Raw genomic sequence first — 17376 nt, 5'->3', positions numbered from 1 at the left:
AGCTCCACTGACAACTAAAGAAAACTTCAAAGGTTTTGTCAGGAGTAATTTTCAGGAGTACTGGCTACCTGACTTCTAAGATTTGTCCAGCCCTGGCTTAGCCAACAGCAAAGCTCAATTGTATAGAGGAATGTGGCTAAGCTCTAGCCATAGAGCTGGAAGTCAAGATTCTGTATACTGAGTGTAGGGCTACAACTAATGATTATTTTCATAACCGATTAGTTGGTCGATTATTTTTCGATTAATCAATAGGATTAAAAAAAAATAGATAAATACCATCTTAATTTAAAAAAAATACACAAGTGGAGTGTTACAAACAAAGTTTACTTCAGAATAAAACTGCAATCGCACTGCACTGGAATGCACAGCATCACGGTACCGTGCTTTCCAGTGCAGGCGATCACACTGTGGGTGGGAGGTGCGTTTGGGGTTTCATTGAAATGAATGGTACTGCAACACACAGCAGAATATGTCAGGCCAAAGCCGAAAATGGCTTTCAAACTTTTTTTTTTGGCGCTTGAGTAGCTTCAGCCAGGGAATGACAGCTGCAAGCGGCAAGATTGCACAGATGGTAGCTAAAAATAAAAACAGCAGGTAGTGGGCTGGTGCAATAGCCAGCCTGCTATTGGCCATTTCAAATTGCAGGCTGGCTATTGCACCCGCCCACTGCTTGCTGTGCCCTCCTCCAAGCGTGGAAGAGAGAGCTAGGAGAGCCAACCAACTAATCGATAACGAAAATAGTTAACTATTCTCATAGTCGATCAATTAGTTTGTTGCAGCTCTAACTGAGTAACAAGTTTGGGGGCTTCAGGGGCAAAAAAAAAAGAAGGTATGTCCAGGCACTAAAGTGTCTGCTTCGAGGTTCTTATGGCAAAATGGCAGAAAAAGCAACAGGCTTATTGTAAAGGATATGCATTCACTTTAGTAACAGAAACAGTGTAAACTTTTGCATCCACTTCTATTCAGTTTACTGTGCAGAGGCCAGGGGGCAGCGAGAAAGGTGCTATAATTTTTATTATACAACTAACTGTATCCTTTACATGTAGTGGCTCTTTAATGCAGGGAATAATCAAGCTATTTTAGGACTGCTTGTTAAACAAAATGGACTACGGTCACTGTTCTCATTCTCAGGTAATTGCTGAGATTATTAGAACAGCGAGATCCTATTGGCTAACCTTCATGGGGAAACAAATTGCATCCATATCTGTGACTAATGGCAAGCTGCTTTACTGACATATCTTATCCCCCAGACTATCACACCAGGACTTCTGTCAATCAGAGAAGATTATATTTTGGCAAAACAACCAATGACAATGGCTGTGTAGACAATTATTAAAACATAATGTGGGAGACAATAAGCTTCACCACGATTTCAATTTTAACCAGCCCATCCCTGACTGCATAAATGCAGAAGAATCCAAGGATCAAACAAAAGCAGATAAAATTGATTTGATGACAAACGGCCAGTTCAAATCAATAATATTTTTATGGTTTCCATTACACAGATTTCCTGAAATTAGGATCAATAAATAGTTTGGGATCCAATGACAAACACAAGCAAACAGAAAGTGAACGTGCCACTTGTTTTAAATCTCAGGAGGGTTTCATATGTGCAATAAGATTATTTATCCATAGCAGGTTTGAAGAACGTAATTGTAGTAACGGACAAAATTAATGGGAACAATTTTTTTTTTTTTATTACACTTTACATTTATAGGATTTGAATGTATTTTTCATGATTTTTGCAAAATCTTTATTTTGGAAGATAAATACAGGATGCTTTCATGACAATACGTTTGCATACTATATGGACTTTCCATTAAGAAAGCCTAGCACTTTACTGTTGACTTCCTGTAACTGAAAACCATAAAAAGGTCCATATCTGCTAGGAGGGCATTTCCCTCTTTTGGCTTATTCATATGTAGCCCCCATCACCTTTTGTGAGGTGGCTCATAGACATTTAGTGATAGCCAGTCAATGAGAGGCACTGTGAGTGTATGTGCAGGACAGCAGCCAATCACTGGGTTTCTTACAACCAGTGGTGTATGCTGGGATAGGGTACATATACTGGACAGAATTGCCATGTGCTCAGTCTTGTGCCAGCCATGGATTAGTACAGGGCTGGGTGTTGGTCAGCCACCCCAAAGCTAGGCCTGAGGCCTGGGGTGAGCAAAGGCTGGAGTGTGGGAAGTGTTTCCCTAGGCCACAATTATGGAGGAGGCCTGTGTTGTTGCCAGAGGAGGAGAATCAGGAAAGTGGATGGCTTCTGGAGGTAGTCAGAATCTAGAGGACATCAGGAGCATGGCTGGTGTCTCTCCTGCTAAGGATCTGTACTCATCCCCTGCTCATCTAGTAATAGTCCAATTACTATTCGCTGTACCACAAATTGATCTACACTGAGATGCTTAACCCCTTCATGATGTTTAAACAGAGTCCCGGCGGCAAAAGTCGCCGGGAGTCTGTTTAAACAGCCCCGATGCTGGCGACGTACACAGTACGTCGTCAGTCACGAAGGGGTTAAAAGGGCTGGTGAGTCTGAAGCCTTTGTCCATAGCACCCTAGATGTCTGGGATCCCTATAACCTCTCTCCTCAGTATGAAGATATTAATAAAAGTTATTCAGCATTGTACTACTGGAGTGGACATGAGCTTTGTGGGCACTAGAAGAGGGCAGTTAAATGCTGATGGGGCAGCTGAAGATCAAATTCCCTGGACAATTAGTGATGACCCTGGTTATGCTGGCGGCTCCTTAGGGGGTGAGCGTTACACATGTATTGTGAATAGACGTGAACACCAGGAGATAAAATGACACAGGCTGTCCACAACATAACAGTAGTCAGCTTAAAAAACAGGACAGTAGCTTTGAGTACACCACCTGCTGATGAAGTATTCCTATGCAATACTAATACCCGTACGTGTGTGTTCAGGCCTGTCTGCGATGGGACAAGACAGAGAATCTGAACAGGATGGAGGTCTGACAGAGAACCAGTCCAGTACTGTGGCTGGAGAAACCTTGTCAGGCTGAAGCACACAAGCCTGTGCAACCGCTAGCCAGGGAACTAGCAATTATTCATCACCCTACGTGGGAAGAATTCCTGTAAATCTCTATTTTGAGCAATGAAAGTTGTTAGCAAGCACTGAAAAATGCAACACTGGAGTCCTTGAAAAGCTCTGTGTTGAGGATGATCTCTATACATCACACATACTCCTCACGAGAGTAGAGGTTTGAGAAACCTTAAATCAGAAGATTGTCAACTATATTACCTGTATGTTAAGCAGAATTTGTCCAAGTTCAAACCCAATCACATGAATAGATGTCAATTAAGAAAATATTATACATACTCAGCATGAAGCGTTAAGCGTGTTGCACTGTATTTGCTGGTCTGGATAGATTTCGAGGATGGACACACAAAAAGCTGATTTTTTTTGCAGCAGTGTTTGAGCCAGTTCTAGATCACAACCTGAATCCCAGAATATGACAGACATGTGTATAGAGGAATACGAATGTATTTGTCAAGATATTATATATCATCAGGTCACTTTAATCTACCCTTTATTCCTCTCTTCTCCCCTTCCCTATCGCCAAATGCCTATAAATACCCAAGATGGACACTGCTGCATTATGCAACACACTTGTTATGAGAATTCTGTATCTTACAACTTGCCTGTTATTGAGAATAACATTCCAATATTCTCATCAGATGACAAATTATTACAGCCTTCCCCTCTCTGAAGTCCATAACGCCATCTTACAGCAAACCTGTTGAATACATCAATGTGCACCAACTGATAATCCTAGCAAAGTACAGGCACCTTGGCGAGAGATTGCCATCTAATTGGCTTCTGTTCAACATTTTCTACTACAGGGAGGGCCTTGACTCCAATACAAATTGATACAAATAAATCAGGTAAAAGGGGTTAGCAAAGGTTCTTGTCGGCTAGGCAAGTTGCCTTCACTCGAGCAGTATTGTGCTAAAGAACGCACACACTCCCTTTAAATGAAACATCACTCCTGAAAACCAGTTTAGGGATGCTGTTTCCATAACAATCTGATATATTTTTGTAATATATTTGCTAAAAATGAGTCTTAAAAGAATTCAAAGTAGCTGCCCTCCCTCCCCAAACCTCCTTTGCTTCTGAGCCTTATTTCAGCAGCACGGTCTGCTACACCCAGTCTTTTTATACCTATATTTTAAATATTAGAATTCAGCAAGCCAGACACAGTTTTCTGTAATTAATATTATATTTAAATAATAACTTATGTCTCAAGATTTAAAAATATTCTAGTATGGCATACCTATAGCAAAGTATACAATAACTTGCAAGTTTGTTACACAAGAAGGTCACACAGCTGGGAAGATCTTGGCAAACTGGCATGAAAGGAAGAGTGTGACCTTGGAATCACTACTGGTACGATCGTGTGATGCAAATGACCTCCTCCCCTCATCTTAATTACGCAGCCAGTGAAGGGGAGTCAGACATAGTTGCACAACAATAACATAAAACATACAGGGAAATTCTAAACATCTTCACAAACAAGATGTACCCTAAACAATCTCCAGCCACTGCTAATATTCACAAATGAGGTCCAAACTCCGTACGGCACAAAACCATGGCTCCAAAGAGGTTGTTAGAAATATACATACACAAACAGAAAATGAGAAATCAAAATAGGTCATCCATAGAAAAACAAAAATTCTCTGAGTATATGAGATCAGGCTAGAACAATGATTGAGGAGACTATGAAAACATAATTATACAACAATTGGGAGTACTATATATAAAGTGCAGCGTAAACCATAGTATCCACTGGAAACCTTGTTACATTATCTTCTTTACATAGACATAAAATGAATTCTAGTTGCAATGGATGCATTGTGTACTTTCCTATTGATACTTGCACTTACCAAACATTTACATCGACTTGTTTTGTAACATATTTGTTTATAAACAAGGAACAGATCCTAAACAGTCCGGTACTTTTACATGTAAACACTATATAAATGCAGCATAACTCTAATTCAGTTGCCCATTAGAAGGCCCGTGACTGTGATTCTTATTCTCTTTTTCCAAATGGTGTTGTCTTTGAAGACGCCAGAACTACATGGCATGATTTTAAAGTCATACCAGCTTTGGAATCAGATAGACAATATCATAGGAGTGGTTCACCATCAGTCATAAACCAGACAGAGGGCAAATCACAATTCTCTGCTCTGGCATGTATAGAAAACAACTTTTTTTTTTTATCCAGATTACACAAGGGTGATATAGAAAGAGCAAAAACACCAATCTGCCTACTCAGATTCTGCTATAACCCCTTAATTAACAGTATCAAAACAGAGCAAGTATGAACCACTGCAGGCAAAGCTATACCGTGCCATTAAGCTATTCATCTGTAGTGTCTATATGCATGTAGGAGGATGATTGCATATCCTATACCCACCCTCTGTCACATACCATTACATAAAGTGCAGTATGTTCCAGCAATCTGATACAGAAAAGCAATAACCTATCCAGAGATAAAAACTGTTATTTGCCCTTTTCTATGTAAAAAAAAAAAAAGTAGCAACAACAAAAACCAATAAACCAGCATTGCTGCTAAAACTGGGCAACTGGCGTAGATCAAATAAACCGGACAAGCAGGCTAATTAAGAAAATCGCAGGTATGGCAAAGGAATTTCTCTCTTCCAGCACAAGCTTCTATCCAGCAGCAGAAGCGGCACACGAGAATAAACTCCTTATGTGAAGGCATCCAAGTGTCAGCTCATTTACAGCATTGCAGAAGATACAGAATGAAGCCATGCACTTCTAAGAGGAAAAGGATTATCTGTTATTTAAATACCCGGTAGCAGCATCCTTCTAGGAAGCGAACAGTTCAGAAGAAAGCTTCGATCTGAGCATCCCTGTAAAATGAGGGCCTTGCCAACATACCATCAGATTTCTTGGGATACATTCCTCGCTTTAATATTCCTCATCGGCAGCATCCCTTCTCCATAGCGATGCTCAGAGACTCGATTCTTGGATCAATAACACTGAAAGGACCCTTTTCTTTTTCCTCTCTAAGATCTCTCTCTTTCCAGTCTCAAGCTCGACTCATTTCAGCCACCTCCACAAGCACGACAGAGACACAAGTGCTATCTGAATGTCTTCTAACAATCACTGGTTGCGAATGCAGAACCACAAGGCACAGCAGCTAAAGAGGTGGAATGCTGACTTGTCTGCATCACACATACGCTCACCCACTTGCACACGGCAATGCATCAGTGGACAGCTCTCAGGCTTCATCCACGCACATTACTCACTAGGAGGATTCTCTTTTTCACAATCCCAAGCAAAAGTGATTTTTTTTCTGCTTCTTAAATTAAAGCATGTGTTAGAGGGAAACATTTCTTCCCCCCCATGTGAAACCACCCTCCCCTCTGCTGTTCCTTTATTAACGAATGCTGCTGTTTTGCTATCATTAGACATCAAGGACAAAAGGCAGGATCAGTCTGCATGTTACAGACAAATAGTGGATAAAGAAAAGAGAGAGCATTCAAATATTTAATGGAAGGCTGTTTAGACATCTCCCTGCCCTGTGTATCCAGGCATGGGTGGCTTGGTCTCATGGGAGGCTGCATTGAACAGCTGAGGCACACAAGAAAACATGGCCTGGATGCCCCAGAAACACTGAAGCGGGTGCCACCAGCTTTGCACCTGGCACGACACAAACATAAACTTCAGAATGCTGCCACTGACAGAGCAGGCTCGGGGGGAGATACCAAAAGGGAGGTGCAATATGTAGAGCCTGACACTATATGCAAATTCATTAAAGCAATTGATTCTGTATTCAATTATATTTTATTAAAGTAGCAATCTTAATTCTAATCATCTAAACAAAGAATCCATAGCACCATTGGCTTGGGAAAGTATGTAATTAATAACATGTGCAATCGGTCATGTGTACTGTTAGAAGCCACCAGTAAACAAAAAAAAGCTTTCGGGCAAGAAAGAGTTACTCAAATCAACCCGGCGGCTAACGTGTTAACGTTGCCTGCGCATCGGCTGGGGAGGAATCCTGAATGAAGTTTCATGAAATCTCCAGTGGAAATGAAAACAAGATTAATTTTCAGCAGAAGGCAATGAGGATGAAACAGACACAGAGAAAGGGAAAAAAAGGATCACCTTTAAAAGGATGCATACATCCAAAAGTAACAGCTGGTGCATTGTGTGAGCATCTCGGCTGGTCTCTGTGTTGAGCACCCCATGCACAAAGCAGCCAGGGCGACCCACCTATCTCCTCCCCCTCTCTCTCGCTCCCTCTCTCTCTCGCTCCCTCGGTGTGAAGGTAGAGGACGGGCAGTGCTGAGGCGACAAAAGCCTTTTTCTGTGCACCACGAACTACAGAGAGCGAGATGCTCATAGGCAGTGGGCGGGATGTTCCAATGCCAGCCGTGCTACTGTCTGCAGGGCCCTCAAACACATACACACACACACACACACACACACACACACAGGGCAACATTGCATCCCCGGGAGACTCCCATGTAGGAAAACATTATTACACTAGTCTGAGGAACACGTAATTGCTGTATGAAATGGAAGGAGTGACATAACTGGGCAAAGCTATAACACTGAGATCCTTTCAGTAGCCGGCCAGTGAAATAAGGAGGAACCCTGTGATTACAAATAAAAAATAAATAAAAAAGCTCAGGCCACTAAAAGTAGAAATTACAGAGCAAGGAAAATCCCAGCAGCCACCCTCAGCTGGCAAAGACGGAACCTGTGAGATTACAGTTCTCAGTCCAATCCCCACGCCAGCTCAAATACTGCTCTGTAACTCTTTGTACGTTGCTAATCTGTGCAAGAAAAACATCAAAGCCACAGAATATTTAGTCATTGCTTCCCACATTTAGATTAGGACTAAACCTGACGGGTGGAGATTTCATCTGTTGGAAGGGTTAAATTACCAGTGTTACACTTTCACTAATAACATTTTTCTCATCCTTTGTTGTATATTTTAGTACTGTTTATTTTCTGCAGCCACTTCCTGTCTACCTGTACTGTAACGATGGCTGTATGGCATTTCTCAGGGTTGGCTTCTTCAAGGTGACAACAATTAACCATGCCTGCATAAAGTGTGTTGAAAAGCCTACTGTAGTCATAAGCTAGTGTTCTAGGAGCACAACTGGGGTACAGAGCCTTGTCACCCCATAACAGGAAGTGCCACACGTATTGACATGTGACTGCGGTTTGGTGTTGTAGAACTCTGAGGTTCATTCACACCAGATGAATTGGCATGCGTTTTTCAGGGCATTCCCAATGCGCAGCAATACAAAATAAATTAAAATCAATGAAGACAGCAACACCAGCGCGCTGAGTTGCGATGCATTGCACTGCCTTTTTCCACAGTAAAAAAAAAGTAGAGCATGTTCTATTTCAGCGCAACACACATGCAACATGCACAAATGCAACACAATACGCAAAAAAAGATGCTAAAGAAACATAAAAACAAAGACTAAATAGAAAAAAACGGCATTGCAGCATAGCGCAACGCAGGTCAGCGCGCGTAAAAATGCACACCAGTGCATGCGGCGAACTGAGCACTACATGCTGCATTGGGGTATCTGGGGTGCACTATGGGGAGCGCTATGGTGTGAATAGACCCTGAGCCCATGTTGGCGTGGTGGCACACCCCTAGGAGGGTTGTCCATGACTGCCTGGGCTCAGAGGACAAATGGCAACACCTAGTGGTGGAGAGCTCAGACCAATGTTGAGTAGCATCTGTTTATTTTTTTTTAATTTAGCTACATTACCCCAAGATTTAATCAAGGTCTTTTGACTGAAAGGTTAAGAGTCGCAATTGCCATAAAACTGCGAAATGGTAAAGCTTAAAAGGAGAACTATGGGGTCAGTGTTTTTCCCCATAGTTCTCCTTAGGGTAACGGGAGGACACAAACTAGCGTCCTCCCGTTACCCTAAGCTCAGTATACCGCGAGCTACAGCTACAGCTCGCGGTATACTGAGACGCCGCAGCCGGAGCGGATCCCGACTTAGACGGCGGGATCCGCCCAGCTGCATGAGTGACAGCTGGCTCTGCCTATCTAGAGGCAGAGCCAGCTGTACCCGCCCCCTCCCCTGTCCGTTCCGCCAGTCAGCGCTGGCAGATCGGAGCGGGGAGAGGGGAATCCAGCCCCTCCCCCTGTCACGGCAGAGAGCCGTGACAGGATCGAGAGGTGAGCGAACCCGGTATGTGTTCGCTCACCTCCCGATCTACTGAGCCGACCTGTGACAGTCTCATTGTCACAGGTCGGCTAGAACTATGAGGTGGGTGAAAAGCACTCACCTCATAGTTCTCCTTTAATATGAAAGTCGGCTTTGTAATTTAAAAGCAGCTTTCCTTTCAATGTTGCATTGCAACATACATCACAGGAACTATTCATCTGTTTGTGTAAATGGTTGGTGTAGCAGAAGGATACGGCAAAGTCTGGTTTGAGCATCTTTTGTGATTGCTAAAATTCCACGACATTGTACATGCAGTAAACACAAATGTTACCCAGATCACCCATCCAAAGCAATACAAAGAGTATTGCTTTGGATCTGCACATTATGATGAGAGGGGTTATTTATGTTTTTAAATATATTTACTTGACCTTTTTTCTTCATAGGGGGATCTGGATACCGTCAAGGAAGGCCTGATCCTTTCAAGAGCCTCTGCTGCAATAGATCACTTAAAATATTGATCTATAGCTCACAGTTATCAGCATGCAAAGCGATGACTAGTTCTGCAGGATCAGCACTGCCCTATTTAAAAATGGCTGCTGCAGCTCACAGGAAGTACCAGTAATGCCACAGATTATGTCATGGCACTTCCCCTTCAAGCACAATTCAAAACCAGGATCCAGCTGATCCACCTTCTGGGCTTACTGCATCACCACAGCTGACAACTACATTTTAAACGGGATTTGGACAAACACAATGCCAGCTCCTTTTTAAAACGACACCTGGGACTAAAATGGACTCGCAAGGGACGGAACCCGGAAGTCAGCAGCGGCCGGAGGACACAGCGGGGATCGCGGACAAGGTAAGTCCTACGCTGTATTCCTGAGTGTGGCTCGGGGTTACTGCTTTGGGATTTGGACAAACACAATGCCATCTCCTTTTTAAAACAGCACCTGGGACTAAAATGGTATACAAAATCATAAAGGGCTTATGCACAAATCCATGATGCAGTTCACTCATCATTGCAAAATCATTATAACAGCATGTTGACATGCAATGTATAGTTCACTGTGATACATTGAGCAAAAACATACAGGTGTGAATGGGACCTAGATGTATATTAAAATACTGATACCCCTGTAATCCCCTGCACAGCAGGGCACAGGCTAGAAGAGGGAAGGCTAGCACTAGGATGTAATTAGACTTGACTGTACTGCATAGAGCTGTTAGTCTAACATCTGCAGCGTGCTGACAGGAGAAAGTAGACTGTGGTCATGCCTGTCCTTGTCCAATAAACAGGAAATAGTTCAGTGACCAAGCAGTATACCTCAACTTTAATACAGAAAAGTGAGGTCACCAATATTGCTATGCTATCTGATCTGGTATGCCTGGATCACAACACTGAACAGAATTATAACTCTTTTGGCTCTGTACTAGGGATGTTCAGCTACCAAGTACCGTACTCAGTACAAGTACAGATACATTTCCAGCTCTAAGACTAGACTAGAGAAAAATTCTATAGTTGGGAGGCAGCTGTCATTTTTAAGGAACATTGGTTATGGGGTTCCTGGGATTTGTGCATCCATGTTTTAATGTATGATTTGTTTGTTTTTTTATAAATTTATAAAGGGATGCACTGATACCATTGTTTCAAGTACAAGTACTGATACTTGCCCAAGTACTCACAGATACCAATTACTGATACCTTTTTGTTTATTGTCATGTGACAGTTTTTCTTAAACAATACAGACTAATAATGTCAGGACAGTGGTGGAGCACCAAGTATCGGCACAGGTATCTGAACATCCCTACTCTGTGGTTTCATCTGCTATGTTCTGGATTCCAGCATAATGTGTGGAACAAGTACAGAATACAGAGGGTGACACAGGCATCCAACACTCCTGAAGCCTGCAGAAAATCTTTTAGCAGAATGTCTCTATAAATGTAGCGATGTTCAGCGGAGCAGGCATAATGACATGTCAGTATTAAATCTTTTTTTTTTGCAGGAAGTTATTTTACTTTTTTTGCAATAACAACAAAGTCAGATTAAGCACTATCCCTTGTCTATCAATTTTAAAATGCTAGAACTAAAATGGGCAGAATACCACTGTTATTTGACAGCTGATTGACAGGGGACGTGATATAGCACCAGGAACAGGGGTGGCTGAATCTCAGCCTAGGTAGAAAAACAGAGCCCAACGTACAGCCTGGGCCTAGGATCTAAGAGGCTCTATAGGCATCAACCGAAGGATTTAAGCTGGTCATTCATTATGTGAATTTCTGCAGGTTCTTCAACAGGAAAATCTTCGAATGAACAGAGCTGGCAGCCAATGAGGTGCCGACTCTGTTTGGGTGTCCTGACAGCGTCTGTCAACTGCTGTCAAAATACAAAAAAAATGCAGTGGGGATTCCTCGAACAATGCACTTGTAACGTTGATGGAGAAATATTTTCTATTTTTTCATTCGACCTGTGGGTTGAATGAGAAAAAAAAAATGTGTATGGCCAGCTTAACACTGGTACTTACATGACTTATGGGATAATTTTTTTTTTCCCCGATGGAGCAAATTAAACTATGCTTTATAGGGGTTTTTTGCCTTCTTCCAGATCAACAGTGGGTAATTGGGGGCATAGCGTTCTGTTTAGGCTTTTCTTTTTCTTCACATCTCTATAGGTTGAACTCTATGGACTTGTGTCTTTTTTCAACCTGACTAACTATGTAACTATGTAACATGCATCAAAAAATTGTTACCTTGGAAACATTTTAAGTCAGGTTTACTTTATTTATTAAGGTATAGATACCTTTACATCAGGGTCCTGTTGCTTTATGCTTACGTCTCTGGTTAACTATGGAGGAAAGCAGAAGTTTGAGAGCAGTGCAGCAAAAAAAATAGATACATCGTTAGTCCCAGTCATTTAGTCCATTGGCAGACTTGACAGAAAATGACCAGTCTGGCCTTGCTTTGCCACAACTGCTACACCTTCTCTTCTGCAGAGATAGATGAAGCTCTGTGTTTGGACAATATTGTTATTCCTTTTCATTTGCATTGAAATTGTTTGCCATCATTGTTTTTCCAAAGGCCTTGGGATACTGGCAACACAGAGAAATGAAAATGTGCACAGGAATGAAAGAAGCGAAGAGAAAGAAAGGAACAGTTCCATGAATCCGGAATCCAGAGAGAAAAATATTCGCACTGAAACATGTACAATAAAGAAAAGCCCCTTTACTGTCCCCGTACATACACCTTGTATGTAAAGTAGATTACATCTTAATAAAGGTAAAATGGTCAAACTGTAGCTAATCTCCAGGCAGAAGAAAAAAAGCTACATTTTGCTCATGTTTGTCTAAACACTGATGTTCTAGTCACATTTATGCAATCCGTCGCAGTTCAATAAGGCTTGTTAACGCAGCACAAAGGATTACAATGGCAATGCAACACTGTGTGCATTGTACTCTATTGTACACTGCTTTGGGGTGCCATTCACAACGAATGGTACTTCAGTGAAATCGCACAGAGTAGGCAGTGTACATTTTTTACGCCCTTTGCCATAACCAACACGTATGAATGGTCCCTAAACATAATAGTAAAAATATAATACAAACTATGATAAATAGTCATCTTATATATATCCCCCATGAGTTGGTCAGATCGTACCCCATACACTAGCCACAATCAATTGTCCATCAAATTGGGGCTATTTAGGTGTCCAGACTACAGTCAATAAAAGTTCTTATTGCTCATTCACTCATGAATATGCTCATAAAATTCACGTTATTAAGTTACTTCAATAAAAACATTAAAACACAAATTACAGCCTTACTGTGTGTTCCAAAAAACAGTATATAGGGATGTGTGTAAGGTACCTGCTGGACCAGCATATTTATCTCATTCACAAAAGTCAACAAATGTACTGTATATATAAAATCCACATGGCTAGAGTTATCATCAATGCATCTATATCGGTCTAGTCTTCAATGTGTTTTGCTCCCACGCTTCTCCAGGAAGATGAGGTAACCAATTATATTAAAATCTTCATACTGGAAACCACACATTTAGAAAATGTAGTTACACCGTCAACAGTGGTAGTGCCATCAGCAGTGAGCATCCAGGGCCACAAAAGGGGATGTTATAGGGAGGATTCCCAACAGGGATTCCGAGACCTGAACCTCAGGGATGTTCCCTCCTTAAGGTGCACAATGCTGTACCCCAAAAGTATCACCACACTTGTCTTGCCATCCTGTCCTGTCTTGCACGCTCCTCTATAACTACAATAAAGCAACAACTACAATACAGAGGAGCGTGCGAGACCAAAGAGGACAGCGAGACCAAAGAGGACAGCAAGACAAGTGTGGTGATACTTGCATAAACCATTTAACCCCTCACAGCTCCTCCTAAAATTACAAAGGGAGAAGTAGCAATTTTAACCCTTAAAAAGCTTAAAAGGCCAAGAAACCCTAAACCAAGTAAAAGCAATTTACACCACAGAAAGAATTTTTTTTTTTTTTTTTTAGCTTATGCTATGTGAATGATATGTAACAAATATAAAATAGGTGTTATTCCAACTTGGCTGCGAAAGTGGAAATACATTTTAAAACCAAATCCCTCCTTTAATCAGGTCTTCCACAGAACCAGAAAAGATATTTACGAACATTATGGTTATTATGCTTTAGCATTTTTTATTATGAGCTTGAAGCCCTATAAATGCCAAAACTTTTTATTCCATTTTGAATAGAGTAGGAAGTTAAAGCCTGTGTAAGGTTTATATTGGTAGCTGTATCACTGTTAAGGAGATTTCCCCTTCACTTCCTGCCTAGGTCCAAAAAAAAAAAGAAGAAGAAATGTTCAGTGGAGTGGAGAAGGAGAAGAAAAGATAACGAAAGGGTAAGTTCAAAGTGTCACAAATGTAGATAATAGGGGAGCACTCAGGCCAGGCTGATAACACACTGCTTGGGAGTTCAGTGCAGTAACAGTGGAGTTTAAGTGTTTTCTGGCAGATCAACAGGTATTTTTCTGTACTTAAAGTGACATTAAACGCAGTCTCCCCCCCCCCATGCTGCTGTGGGCACTTACCTTATCTGATACCTCTTGATCCGATCATATACTTCATTCCACTCGTTTTCCACTGTTCTCCAGCGCTGGTGCCGGTCTCTGATCCACTGCAGACTCCTTGGGTCCCATGGTGTCTGTACGACGTGCGCGCTCCGGGCTGTGTCCATCCAGCTTCAGCGTTGCTCTCCTCCTCTCCCCTCCGGCGATCTGGGCTGCGCATGCGCCCGCCCATAGTTTTCTTCACAGCGTTCGGGGGGCCCTGGACTTCTGCTACCGGGAGCAAGCAGCGCTGACACAGGTAAGTTTGTTGGTGTTGCCCAACTTTTTTTTTTTTTTTTTAATGTTGGGGCATATATCTACTGCTTACTAGCAGTAGATATATGCCCCAAAAAATCCCGGACTTTAATTCTACTTTGATTACAACCTCTAGTGTTTTCTTTAACTTTTACCCAGACGTAGTTGTTAAACTCTTTTCTTTCCTGACAAATGACAAACTGTATCCCTGAATTTGACAAAAAATATCTAAAGACAAGATAAGGATTCTTATCGTCTTACATCCCCCTATGATTATCTCTTTATTTTAACACATAATATGCAGCATGACATATCACTTGGTTGAAATCTGGAGTACACACCTCCACTTCAAACTGAGTTGTCTAATAAAAACTGTTCAAATAAAAGGTTCCCCTCTTATTCGGACATAAAGAATCAATTTGAAATTCAAATCAATTGGATTTTACAGTTTCTTACAAAACATGACATTTTACGTTATCCTTGTCTAGAGAGCCGTCTTTCTGGACGTGCACAATCGTCAGTCAGTTCTGGACACATCCCATCGTAGTCAGCTATGAAAATGAAGTAAACCATCTACTTTGCAAAACTAACTGAGAAACCAATTCTTCCACATCCCACAACCCACCTCCAGAGTTTGTCACTCAAAGATTTACCTAAACATTTGTATAAGCTCATTATGCACATCTTTGAGCTGACGAATATATTTATATAATATAATTTAATACTAAAATGAAATATGATATATTTATGGCTAAACTGGAATTATGCAGCAGAATAAAAGAGAAGATCAGGCTGATGGAATCTCTGGCAACTAGAATTCATATTCACTAGAGAAGCGTAATAAAACTAGGGTGCAATGGGATATTTACCTTTCTCAAACCCATCTTCTTTTTTTTTTTTATTACACTTCCATTTCTCTGCAGCAAGAAAACAAACTGTACAAACTCCTTTCTTCCTCTATGAATCCTTTGATTGTTCATTTTCTGCTCTATTTTTACATGCCGGTAAGTACAACAATTTACAGAATACAATCATTGCTTTAACAGACATTTTACTTATGTTTACCAATTTATTGTGTGCCCTTTCACTAATCAATACTGCGTTTTGGACAATTTTTGTTTCATAAATAAACTTACACAAAAAATGACCGAGGCAAAGACACGAGCAGAGAGACAAATTATGAGACAGTTCAAATGTTCACCTATTTTATTCAAAAGAAGCATTGCACCAATTTAAAGTGGGAGGAAAAAAAAAAACTTTGATGTGTTTCTCATAAAGGATCATCTCCTGTTGATTCCCATTTACCTGTGCCTACTTTTTACGTAATAAACCAACAATTGAGCAGAGAACTATGTGGACTTATTGTTTCGGATTTCCGTTGTACATGATATAGGCTGCCCTATCGAATGACAGTGAGGATTCAGAACCATGAGTGGGTGCTCAACTTATATAGGTGATGTCAAGGTTTGCATAGAACATCACCTGCCTACATCTCTGAATTTTCTACATGTGAATTTTCCTGAAAGTAACCCTCTGCTTATGCATTTTTTAATGGAAACATTTTTCGTGGAAGTGAAACAGTTGAAGTGACATTAAAGTTGAAAGGTTTATAAGCTATTTCAAATGCTGACAAAATAACTTAGGCTTAATTCACACCAAATGCATTGGGGCTGAGCTAGGCGCTTTTTTCAGCACAGTCCCAACGCTAGACAATGCAATTTACCTTGTTATGAATGGGCTCAGTTCACGCCACCACGCTGTAGTGGCATGCAGTGAAAAAAAGTACTGTACACAGTAGTTTTTTCAGATCAGCGGGCTGCAACATGATGGAACTGCTTCACACAGTGCTGTGCCCATACAACTTAATAAAATGTCACTGGTAACATTTCAAAAAAGTTCTAACAAAAAAAAAAAAGATAAACAGTGCAATGCAACGGGATTGGCACATCAGCACTGTGACTGGTAATGCACACCAGTGGCTGTGCATGTAGCACAACTGCTCGTGTAAATGCAGCCTAACAATTTATGCTGGTCTTTGTCATTTAAAAGTTGTAGCTTTATGCAGAATCAGCTGGTCCCCCTGAGCCATGGCCCTGATATACTGTTGTAGGATGGCTTCTTTTCCTTGTAGGGTCCCATGGAGCCACCCTTGTTTATGTGCGGCAAGCGGTGTGGAGATTTTTGATTTTCAGAACTGTCCGATTCATTATTACCCATAATATAAGTTGACAAAAGGAAATTCTCACCACCACCAAGAAAGGTGTATCAGCTTGGCAACTCAATGCTTGCTAACCATCACATTTTTATATAACAAACCATAATAAATAAAAAAAAAATTATAAATAAATTATATATATTTATTACACACACACACACACACACACACACACACACACACACACACACACATACACAAGCCTGTAAATGTGCAGTCTCATATATGTTTTTTCATGCAAAAGCTATATAAAAAACAAAAAAGATTGTGTACTACTCACTGTCTTCCCCTGGGCAGGGCATGCCTGGCTTTTCAGGGATGCTGGGAAACACTGTAAGACAAAAACAGAAATAATTAAACCAAAAGGCATATTCTCAAAAACTGTATACTACAACTGTTTGTGAAAGTGAGGGAAAAAAATAAAGGGTTAAAGGCTCCGACAAATACATGACATATCAGTTTTACATGGAAAGTGGTGTGTCAAATCACACAGTCGCTTTTAACTTTTAATGGACGCTTCCAAGATTTCCTGACCATTATTCATGGCTCTGTTCTTTCCCATGCAGGAGTATTGGGTGCTCAAATTATATTAAAAGTACCCCCATTGAAGTGGTTGTG

At 41.1% G+C, this 17376-nt stretch overlaps 1 protein-coding gene across 5 annotated transcripts in view; it reads right to left on the bottom strand.

Annotated features, from left to right (window-relative positions):
• The window catches only part of PRKCZ (protein kinase C zeta), a 205985-nt gene that overhangs the window by 124739 nt on the left and 63870 nt on the right, over positions 1-17376 (bottom strand). For 2 of the 5 annotated variants that reach the window (XM_018553107.1, XM_018553108.1), the window contains exon 5: positions 17039-17089. In XM_018553107.1, coding sequence (XP_018408609.1) covers positions 17039-17089 — 51 coding nt within the window. Of the gene's footprint in view, positions 1-5841; positions 5891-5930; positions 6288-7163; positions 7409-17038; positions 17090-17376 lie in introns of those variants that run through there. The other 3 variants (XM_018553109.1, XM_018553110.1, XM_018553111.1) reach the window with 3 other exon arrangements.

This window comes from Nanorana parkeri, unplaced genomic scaffold (assembly GCF_000935625.1).
Source record: "Nanorana parkeri isolate BGI_ZX_2015 unplaced genomic scaffold, ASM93562v1 scaffold109, whole genome shotgun sequence".
In the NCBI taxonomy this organism is placed as follows: Eukaryota; Metazoa; Chordata; class Amphibia; order Anura; family Dicroglossidae; genus Nanorana; species Nanorana parkeri.
Note: the sequence above shows the minus strand (reverse complement) of the source record. Positions and strands in the feature narration are given on the sequence as shown.